At 39.9% G+C, this 11,976-nt stretch overlaps 1 protein-coding gene across 1 annotated transcript in view; it reads right to left on the bottom strand.

The window, feature by feature from the left end:
* CISD2 (CDGSH iron sulfur domain 2) overlaps positions 1–4,282 on the bottom strand; it is a 16,558-nt gene extending 12,276 nt beyond the window's left edge. The window contains exon 1 of the mRNA XM_003796330.3: positions 4,088–4,282. Within this exon, the coding sequence (XP_003796378.1) occupies positions 4,088–4,190 (103 nt within the window). The 5' untranslated portion in view covers positions 4,191–4,282. The remainder of the gene's footprint in view (positions 1–4,087) is intronic.
* Between the last annotated feature and the right edge of the window lie 7,694 nt (positions 4,283–11,976).

The following is an 11,976-nucleotide window of genomic DNA, read 5'->3' as shown; positions in this document are numbered from 1 at the left end:
TGGTAACTATGTACATTAATGCACTTCTGGGGTACAGTGTAGGGTTTTCACATGCAATCTGAAATACTTCCATCAAACTGCTCAACACAGCCTTCTAGTCATTTTCTCAGTTATTGCTTTAAAACGTTCACATTCTACTCTTAGAAAGATTCACCTGTACCCCTATAAGATAAACCTCAGGAGTGATCCCTCCAAACCCCTTCCCTCCACCCATTCCCTCCTCCCTTCTCCCTCCCCCCAATAAAGTCTTTCAGAAATAATCTTTATTATTTTCATGTTAATACAACTTTCATTTGATTTTAATGATTTATTATGCTTTCCTGTCAAGAAACATCATTTTTGTTCCATTTCTTTCAAAAAAAAATTTAGGTACAATTTACATACAATAAAATGAATGGGATCTTAAGTGCCTAATTCTGAACCGTGACAAATAAATACAGCCCTATAGTCTCTACTGGAAATGTGTAAATAGATGTATATAGAAAAATATGTAAAATACTTTTGTCACCACAGAAAGTATTCCTCTGATCTTTTCTACCTTATTCCCCCACCACTATTTTATTTTATTTTATTTTCAGACAGGGTCTGGCTCTTTCATCCAGGATAGGATGCAATGGCAGCACAATCATAGCTCAATGTAACCCTGAAATTGTGGGCTCAAGTAATCCTCCCACTTTAGCCTCCCAAGTAGCTAGGACTACAGGTACATACCATCTCATTGTGCTAATTTTTTTGAATATTTTGGTAGAGCCAGGATCTGGCTCTGTTGCCCAGGCTGGTCTCAAACTTCTGGCTTCAAGCAATTCTTCTGAAGCACTGGGATTACAGGTGTAAGCCACCAAGTTAGCCCCACCACTGATTAACCAAAGTCTTCACTCCACATAAACTTTCTGAGACTTATTTAGTTAACCAGTAACCTGTTCCTTTTTATTCTTAATATTCTACTCTATGAATATCCCACAATTTGTTTATCTAATCTCCCGTAGATAACTGAGTTGCTTTCACTTTGGGGGCTATTATAAATAAGGCTGCTCTGAACATGCTTGTACTAATCTTTTTGTGGATATGTTTTCATTGTGTTCCACTTTTTAAATCTCAGTTCAAAACTGGCCTCTTCTTGAAAAATAAAACGAATGCCCTTATAGCTGCCAGCTCTACCATGTTTGTGTTATTCTGAGAAATACAATATCAAAGCCTCAGATACTTCTTTGTCTTCAAAATAAACTACATACATCCTCCCACGTACTTTAAATCCTAATTGCTAACAGTACATAATACAATGTAAAGGCTATATAAATAGCTGTTAGACCATAACTTTAAGGAATAATGACCTGAAAAAAAAATGTGTACATGTTCAATACAGATGGAACCATCTTAGTTCTAACTACATTTTTTATGGTTAGCTGAATCCATAGACACAGAGGGGCAAATACACTTAGGACAGAAACACACTAATTTATCTTAAGAAGTCTCAATCTAGAAAATGGGACATAAACAAAGATAAGTAGGTTGTTTCTGACAGATAAGAATTGTCTATATTTAACTAGCATATGGTAATTAAGAATCTCTCTGTGTTTTCTAAGAATGCAAAGTCATCATGAGAAAGTCAATTGCTTTAAAAAACAGCTAGATCTAAATAGGGAAGGAAATACAGGCAACAATATTGTGCTCTAATTTTTTGCTCTAATTTTCATAGGAGAAAATGAAAATATTTTTTGGTCTCCTAGACATTTTAAAAACTTAATTACTGAAAAGTTATCTTCCAGGTTCTTGCTTCAATTATGGTTTCTACAAGTAGCTCATTCATGAAAGCCAAATGTCATTAACTATTACAATTTATCTTCAAGGGGTAAGTGGAAAACGGTCACTGAAGATTTTCTTCCACAGTCCTCCAAAACAGACCCTCCAACCATTTTGCCTAATTCAAAACAAACCATTTCATTTTTTTCATAAAGCAGGCATTAGAAACATAGTCATGTTTCCTGAATAAGCAATAGAACTAAATTGCAGACACACTGTAATGGGACATGAGTTAAATATATGCTCTTAAGATAGAGATGCCATTATTTCTGAGAATCGGTCTTCATATTAAATATTTTATAACTTTAAAGAGAAAAGGGAAAAGGTCTTGGTTAAGTTTCTTTAATGCCTTAAATAGGAGTTAAATATTTGTTGACAGTAAGGACCTTCAAGAAAAGAAAATACACTGCTAAAATCTTTTAGCCACTAAATCCAGTATCTTATTACTTCCTAATCTTCTTCAAATTACACTGTGTCTACAGAAAATTGAAATGAATATAAATGTTATCATCAGAATCAACACATGTAATTCAGGTTTCGGGTTACCCTGGATTGGGGTCAGAATAAGGGGACATTTTCTTTCCTTGACTGAGAAAAACTCAACAGTTAACTTATGTAGATCATTAAGAAGTCGACAAAGGAATAAACGTCACAAAATGATCATACCCTTCTGGCCTAGTTATTACCATTTTAGTGAATACAGTCAAGAGTAAAATTCAAAGGGGGAAAAAAATGACAACCAGTATAGGGCTACTTGGCACTAAATATTTCAAATTTCCAGCTGTGATGTTTGTGATGTTAAACTAAAATGAGATTACATAGTTGTTACAACAAATGAGGGTTACATTAAAATATGTATTTAAGTAAATGAAATGATACAGGGAGAAAAGTCCAAATGTAACGTAAGAGTAATTACTGCAATCTACCTCTAACCTTTACTGAGTTGGTACTAGTTCCGCCTTTTGGTCCACACAAAACAAGTCTTACTTTCCTTTTACCTGACAGCCTTCCAACTGGGGTATTTTAGATTAGCCACCATAGACCTCCAGCATGCTTCAGGCTAAAGAACAGTCCTTTCCTCAGAATTATCTTTTTTTTTATGAACAACTCATGTTGTTTATTTATTTATTTTTTTTTGAGACAGAGTCTTACTATGTCACCCTCAGTAGTGTGCAGTAGCGTCACAGCTCACAGCAACCTCCAGCTCTTGGGCTCAAGCGATTCTCCTGCCTCAGCCTCCAAGTAGCTGGGACCACAGTCGCCTGCCACAACACCCGGCTATTTTTTGTTGCCCTTGTCACTGTTGTTTAGCTGGCCCGGGCTGGGTTTGAACCCACCACCCTCCACGTACGTGGCCGGCGCCGCAACCACTGTGCCATGGGCGCCGAGCCACCTCAGAATTATCTCAATTCCTTCTTTTAAAGTATCTTTTAAAAGTGAGTTTCCCTTCCCTGATACCCAGAACATAGGAGCTCAATGTCCGCTGGTTCCCTACACAAGTCTCCGAGTCTGGTTTAGAAATATCTCCTACAAAGAAAGGCTCCTAGAACCCAACACAATCTTCCAAGTGTTGACCATTCTGCAGATTCATCCTTTAGACGTTCATTCCTAGGGTGAGGGTTTTTTTATGTAAAGGAGGGATCATAAGTATATAATGTTCCATATATTCATTAAATTTCATTTTCTAGATGGCGACCTACGAACACTTTGTGGCTAAGGTCTCTCTCCTCCAACTACGGCTACCTCAACTGCCCCCGCTACTCTAGTAACACAGGTGACCTCAGACGCCCCGTAAGAGGTCAACTCCACCCCGGAGGAAACGAGGCTATGTCCTAATTTCGTTACTAAATAAAACAGCCACATACGTATTACGTGTCTGTCTGTATTTCTCTCCCACACACTGAGGGTGAAAACAGCCGATAACTGGAAATGCTTCTCACATGGCGCCTTAGATAACGATGGCTTACCCTGCTTTAAAATAAATGAGCAGGCTGGAGAGAGTGACGAACAGAGCAACAGATGAAGAGACTGGCCTCCCCTCAACTCAGAGCCCTCCCCGCAAAAGCCCAGCCTACACCTACGGACCCCAGAGACGACTGCGAGGCCAGCGGAAGGTAAGGGGGTCCCCGCAGACGCGGCCGCCCGCGCGCCCACCGCTCCGCGCGCGGGTCACGGCGTCACGTGCCAATCGCCCAGCGCGGCTCCGCCCCTTGCTTGAGGATTTTTACACCTCCTTCCCGGCTGGGGGAGCGTGCAAGGGCAAGGACTGGCTGATGCGTACGATTACCTGTGAGCCTGGCGAACCCGGTAATGCTCTCGGGGACTGGGAGCCGCTTAAGATACGCGGGGAGTTGCACCTTCACGATGCGGGCGACGCTCTCCAGCACCATCCTGGCCAGCGGCGTCCGCTCTCCCTGGCCGGCCACGCTACTGCGCCTGCGCCAAGAGCGGAAGCGGCCGGAGAGCGCTCGCCGCGCGCGGGCGGGGCTGAGCCTGGGAGAGGTGACCTGCCTGGCGCCGATTGGCGGCGCGCGAGTGACGCGTGCGTCCTGCGGGCTGCGGGGCCGGGGGGACGTTGGGTAACGCCGCCGGCCTTGGGATTTTGGTTTGGAAGATGGCCCTCAGCTTGGCCCTTTTACATCTGTAACGCTGGAGACTAGCAGAAGGGATACTGTTGCGATGAGATAAAGCGTGTGAGAGTGCTTTCTCACCGGAAAGTACCTTTCAAAAGTGAGTTGCCCTTGCCTTCTCTTTTCTGCCCCTCTTGTTTGGCCCCACTGTATACTCATCGAAGAGCCACCTCCCCCACCCACTCACCTGCTGTACCTAGTACTGCCCCTTCACGTAACAGGCCAGGGGGGGTTTCAAAAGAAAAAAAAAACAATTTAAACTACCTAAACCAGTAACTGCTTACAGTTTTGCTGCTCAGCAACTTAGAGCAGCCCTTATTTCAAGGTCCGGAGGTTTATGCCACTCAGATCTGTAGTAAGTCCTTCCTTAGATATTTTGTTCTTTCCAAAGGTGATTTCTAGTGATAAAAGAATTAAGTTTTAGAGTTTTCTTTATGTTGCGGAGATTATGTTAAAATCTCAAGTATTCTTGAAGGTTTTTGAATTTTGTTTATTTTTATTAAGATTGTTTCAGTCCCTTGAAACTTTTTTTTGAGGCAGGGTCATCCTTCTCTAGAGTGCTGTGGCGTCACAGCTCACAGCAACCTCCAACTCTTGGGTTCTAAGCGATTCTTTTGCCTCAGCCTCCCGAGCTGGGACTACAGGCGCCCACCATAACGCTCAGCTATTTTTTGGTTGCGGTTGTCGTTGTTTAGCAGGCCCGGACCGGGCTCGAACCCTCCAGCTTTAGTGTATGTGGCCAGTGCCCTACTCACTGAGCTACGGCGCTGAGCCCCTTGAAACATTTCTTGTCATGACTTTGTTTTATAGTTTGGCTGAAGTCAAAATATCAAACCAGCTCTTGCTGGTTGCATGATATGTATGGTATGTATGACATCTTGAATTACTTACAGTTCTCAACTTGACCAACCACATACTATATAGCAGACACTTGTAATAAATGCGTTTTATTTTTATTTTTCTCTTGGCATTTTTAAAATGAGAAAAGGAAGGATTTTTTTAAAGCAAACCCTTGTTCTTTGGACTGTGTAAATTTAATGTTTGAGATTATCTTTCACTGAAAAAAACCACCATCAATCATAATAGTTAATCAGAATCTAAATAAAACAATTATGATTTTAACCTGTTCTGAATAAGATTGCAATACAGGTTCACGTGAGCTAGAGCAATATAGAAGATGACGTTTAAAATACAAAGTGATGATTAAAAAGTTGGTGACTACATTAAGGTTTCCTTTCAGTTTCCTTTTGGGAGTTTACTTTTAGGTTGAGGGGGAGATGAACCCTAGAGCTTGTTGATCCTGAAAATGAGAGAACAGAAATATCCTTGTCCTCTGGACTATTCAGAAGTTGACTGTTTTCTTCAATCTTTGCTGATTGAGTGTAGAGGCACCCTTGGGAAGACGGTTGTTGTAGAGGTAGGTTGGAATTGAGTGCATTATGGAAAGAAAAGCTTGGAAAAGGCCATTACTGTTTGTATCTTCTCTTAATTAGAGGCCCATCTTGACATGAGCAAAATGTGCTGCCTTGAGTAATATTCTTTTTTTAGGCAGAGTCTCACTATATCGAGTGCTGTGACGACACAGTTCACAGCAACCTCAAAGTCTTGGGCTTAAGTGATTCTTTTGTCTCAGCTCCCCAACTATCTGGGACTACAGGCACCTGCCACAGCATCCGGCTTTTTTTTTGGTTGTAGTTGTCATTGTTGTTTAGCAGGCCTGGGCCAGGCTTGGGCCTGCTAAACAACAGCCCAGTGTATGTGGCTGGTGCCCTAGCCTCTGAGCTACAGGCGCCAAGCCTTCAGTAATATTCTTAAGGCTGCTAAGCAGTTTTTCTTTAAAGAATTAAAAAATAATAACCTCAATTTAGAGGTACAAATATATATAAAACAGTAAAATGCTCAAGTACCGCATGTATGATCCCATGTAATCACCACCTACATCAAAACAGAGAATCTGTTCAGTGCCCCAGAGGGGTTTTTTGTGCCTTTTATAACCTAGTCCACTACCACCACGACAGTTTGTCTTGCTTTGCATGTTTTTGAACTTCATAAAAAGAGGAATTACACAGTATATAGTTTCTTGTGCCTGGCTGCCTTCGCCTCAGCAGTTTATGTGGATAGTATGGCCAGCTTACTATTTTTAAGTAGAAGATACATGGTGAGTGGAAGTCTATTAAAGAAAAGGTATAGCTTGTAGACTAGCTATTATGGTGGGGATGTGGAAAGAAGGGAATACTTTCACACTGTTAGTGGGACTGCAAACTAATACGGTCTCTTTGGAAAGAAGTATGGAGAATCCTCAAAGTACTCAAGATAGACCTTCCCTTTGATCCCACAATCCCATTTCTAGGCATCTACCCAGAAGAAAAAAAAGCATTTTATCATAAGGACACTTGCTCTAGATTGTTTATCGCAGTTCAGTTTATAATTGCCAAGATGTGGAAACTACCCAAGTGCCCATCAACCTTGGAATGGATTAATAAACGGTGGCATATGTATACTATGAAATACTATTCAGCCATAAAAGGATGGAGACTTTACATCTTTTGTATTCACCAGGCTGGAGTTGAAACACATTCTACTTAGTAAAGTGTGACAAGAATGGAAAAGCAGGCTTGGCACCTGTAGCCCAGTGGTTAGGGCACTGGCCATATACACCCAGCCTAGTGGGTTTGAACCAGCCCGAGCCTGGTGAACAGCGATGACAACTACAAAAAAAATACCTGGGTGTTATGGCAGATGCCTGTAGTCCCAGCTACTTGGGAGGCTGAGGCAAGAAAATCACTTAAGCCCAAGAGTTTGAGGTTGCTAGAAGTTGTGACCCCACTGAAGTCTACAGAGGTGACATAGTGAGACTGTCTCAAAAAAAAAAAAAAATGGAAAAGCAAGAATCCCGTGTACTCATTACTAATAATTAAACCAGTAGATGAACTAATACATGCCCACACAAGAGATAAATTCAATTTAATTCAAGTTAGGGGGAGGGAGATTGGTGTGCTCCACCTAATGGGCAAAATGTAAGGGTATATGTCACACGTCCTGGATAGGGGACACAGACTACAACCAGGACTTCACCTAACAAATGTAAATATTGTAACCTAATTGTTTGTACCTTCATATTAATCTGAAATTTAAAAATATAAAAAATATACGTACATAATCTTTTAAAGAGGTATACCTCATATTTGCTATTTTGATGCACTATATGAGTTATATCAATGTATAAAAGGAGCTAGTCCTGACTCCACCAATAAAAACAAAATCCTTACTGTGCATTTATAAGGGCTTTTTTCCCTTTAAATCCTGTTTTCATTCATATTTTAAAATTTGTATTTCATTTCCTCAACCTTTCTTTCTTCACAGTACATGAAACAGAGGGTCTGAAGATAATATGTAATAAGATAAAACAATACTGTGTATTGTTTGAAACAGAATCTTGCTCTGTTGCCTAGGCTAGCATACAGCGGCATCATCATAGCTAACTGCAACCTCAAATTACTGGGCTCAAGCAATTCTCTTGTCTTACCTTCTGGAGTAGCTGGCACATACAGGCACATACCACCCACCTGGCCAATTTTTAAAAATATTTTGTAGAGACAGGGTCACACTATGTTGCTCAAGCTGGTTTCAAATTCCGCCCCAAGCCATCCTGCCTCAGCCTCCCAAAGTTCTGGGATTACACTTATGCCACTGCAATCAGGCCACTGCACCAGGCCTGAAGATAATATTGTTCTAAATGGAAATGACAGGTATCTGCCCACCTTAGGGTGCACTGTCCAACAGATTCTGGTTTTATTAGCATTTCTTTTTTTTAGACTCCCATCTTTAATGGACATAGAAGCCTGGTATGGTGGCTCACCCCTGTAATCCCAGCACTTTGGAAGGCTAAACCAGGATTCCTTGAGTGAGGAGTTCAGGATTACAGTGAACTATGCATGATTGAGCCACTACACGCAGCCTGTGCCACAGAGAGTCAAAAAAAAATACATGAAGAAACTTTGTGGTCATAAAAGTCAAGATAAAATAATCAATATGCAAATACAGTTTTAAGCACTTGAGGGAGGATCATTAATCCTGTACTTGTGGGTGGTACCTGTGGCTCAGTGACTAGGGCACCGGCCCCATATACCAAGGGTGGTGGGTTTGAACCTGGCCCCGGCCAAACTGCAACAAAAAAATGACCAGGCATTGTGGTGGCACCTGTAGTACCAGCTACTTAGGGACGCTGAAGTAAGAGACTAGCCTAAGCTGGGGGTTGCTGTGAGATGTGAGCTGTGATGGCATGGCACTCTACCGAGGGTAACAAAGTAAGACTCAAAAAAAAAAAAAAAAATCCTGTACTTGTGTAATCTTTGTGTTCTAGCTAGGCCTAAATCTCCTTTCTTTGCATACTTTCTTACCTAATTCATCTAGTCCACAAATTCAAGTAACATCAATAATTTGATATAGCACAGATCTCTATTTCCAGCCCAGACTTCTTTTTTTTTTTGCGGTTTTTGGCTGGGACCAGGTTTGAACCTGCTACCTCTGGTATATGGGACCCGCGCCCTACTCCTTTGAGCCACAGGTGCCCCCCAGCCCAGACTTCTTTAGTACTGCTAATCCCAAATGCTGACTGGACATCTCTTGACATCTTTCCTCATTTTGCTATTGCTTTGTTCATCTTTGTCACTGATTTATGTATTCTAGATAATATACAGAGTACCCTGTTGGTTATTTTGGTTGCCTATCTTCTCCCAGTATATGTCTTTTTGTGTGTGTGAGAGACAGAGTCTCACTATGTTGCCCTTGGTAGAGTGCTATGGTGTCACAGCTCACAGCAACCTCAAACTCTTGGGCTTAAGTGATTCTCTTGTCTCAGCCTCCCAAGTAGCTTGGACTACAGGTGCCTGCCACAATGCCCTGCTATTTTTTGTTGCAGTTGTCATTGTTTAGCTGACCTGGGCCGAGTTTGAACCCGCCACTCCTTGGAATACTTGTCTGGTGCCATAACTAGTGTGCTACAGGCGCCGAACCATAGGTCTTGTCTTCTACCTTTGTTTATGGTATCTGTTCTTATACCAAAATTTAGTCAGAATATGTCAGACTTATTTCCCTTTTCCTTTATAATTTGCTCTGGGAATTTCCTTTCCTGCCCCTAAAAATCACAGATATCTGTCTACATTTTTGCTAAAAGTTTTAAACTTTTATTCTTTATATTTGTGTTTTAGTCACTTAGTATTTATATTTTTTAGGTGGAATGCAGATATACTTTTTTTTTTTTATTTTTATTTCTTGGCTGGGGCTGGGTTTGAACCCGCCACCTCCAGCATATGGGGCCAGTGCCCCATTCCTTTGAGCCACAGGTGCTGCCCTATACTTTTATTTCTTATTTTACATACAAACAACTAATTGTTCTAGCACCATTTATTGAGTAGTTTAACACTTTTGTCATGTCACCTATAACAAATCAAGTTTCCATACATCTATGGGTTGCTTATTCTCTTTCATTGCTAAATTTGTATAATTTAGCAATTAGTTTTCTTCAAAATTGCCTTGAGAATGCCTTGCCCTTTACTACTATATGTGAATTTCGGGTCATCTTGTCAAGTTGTACCGAAAATCTTAAAAGTGTTTATTAAAAATTTATTAGGGACTCACTTTTCTGTAATATAGTGATACTATATGGTTATTATGACTAGGTACAGTTAATTTTCTCATGTGCTCAATGAAAGATTATTATTATAACCTTATCAATTAGTGAACCTTTAGCTTTGAAATCTTAAATTCAGAAAACTACCTCTGATCATAATCTGAGATTCTTAAACATTTTCCACTACCTTACTGCCACTGAACTTACTCTTTGACTTCATCAAAATAATTTAATGTTGAAACCATCTCTGTTTTTCCTAACATGTCAAACTATTCTTGGATTTATTTGTTTTCCCATTTCCACAAAAGTTGCTTCATTAATCTATATTAGTCAATAATCAAACCTCCTGTTAATACCACCAGGCTTATTTTGAGCTCAGGTGACCCTGGTTTTTAGTTACAAGGGAAGTTTTCCTCACCATTATCTCTATACTTGGTCATAATTCTTCCCATACTTAGCTTCTGCTCCATCCTCTAATTGCTTCCTGCATTCTAGCCTTCAGTTCTTCTAAGACCTTACTCCATTGGTTATCTTCTCAAATTTTCTTTTCTTACTCTCTACTGGTCTTATAAACTGATGATATCCAGGCATTTACATTTTATCAGTCAATACATTTTTTAATTAGGAAAATTAACTTAGGTTTGGCAAGTTTTTGTTTTCTCAAGAAAGGGCATTTAAAATCAATAAAAGAAACAAAAAACTGCAAGGAAGTATAGCATAATACTAGACTAGAGACTCTGGAGCCAGACTAGACTCCTAATTCTTACTCTCCCAGGGTAAATTATGTAACCTATAAAAATGTGGATAATACCTACCTCTTAAGGTTGTATTCTACATACTAATTCAGTGAATTAAGACATACAAATCAATTAATATAGTACCTGGCACATACACACAGTGTTTTCTTTTACCATCATCCTAATTATTGTTTTTTGCATTACTATCAACACATCTTCTTTATTATTACTTGTACCTCATTTTGTTTTTTACTGTCGTTGGGGTAGGGTCATATGGTCAGTTTGGTAGTGTAATGTGTCAGTTCTAATCATATACAGCTACTGAGTGCTTAATTAAAATAAAAGTATAGGCTTGGTGCCCATAGCCCAGTGAGTAAAGGCGCCGGCCATATACATGGAGGGTGGTGGGTTTGAGCCTGGCCTGGGCCTGCTGAACAGCAATGACAGTTGCATTCACAAATAGCTGGGTGTTGTGGTGGACACCTATAGTCTCAGCTACTTAGGAAGCTGAGGCAAGAGAATCGCTTAAGCCCAAGAGTTTGAGGTCGCTGTGAGCTATGATGCCACAGCACTCTAACAAGGGCAACATAGACTCTATCTCAAAATAAATTAATTAATAAAAGTATAAATGCTTAAGGGAACCCCATGCAGAAATCTGTAGCTCTTTTTCTATGTATCTCCTCCCATTTCTTTGCTATATAAAGAACAGATTGCATAAGTTTAGACAGAGAAAAAAAACAGGTTTCATACAATGTGTACAAAAGTGAATATACTGAACTTCTGAACAAGAACTCTGGAAGTTAAAGGATAATGGAGTAAGTTCAAAATTTTGAAGAAAAATTACTTATAATTTAGAATTCTATGTAATGCCAAATATCGTCCAATTATGAGACTAGAATAAAGTCATTTTTGAATGTAAAAGGCATATACATTCTATGCATCCATCCTCAAGAAGCTAATGGAGGATGTATTATACTCAAATGAGGAATAAACTAAGAAAAAGTAAACTATAAGATCAAAGAAAGAAAAAACCCCAAATAAGGGAAAGATAAAAGGAATTTATCAGATTGATGGATTGGAAGAGTCAATGAAATTAATGGAGCAAGTAATATGTTTTAATAAATTATAAATTGAGACAACACAGTCTGAGCTATAATTTGGAGTTAATGATTACTAC

The sequence above is a fragment of the Otolemur garnettii genome, unplaced genomic scaffold (assembly GCF_000181295.1).
Source record: "Otolemur garnettii isolate 467f Iridium unplaced genomic scaffold, OtoGar3 scaffold00103, whole genome shotgun sequence".
Lineage (NCBI taxonomy): Eukaryota > Metazoa > Chordata > Mammalia > Primates > Galagidae > Otolemur > Otolemur garnettii.
Note: the sequence above shows the minus strand (reverse complement) of the source record. Positions and strands in the feature narration are given on the sequence as shown.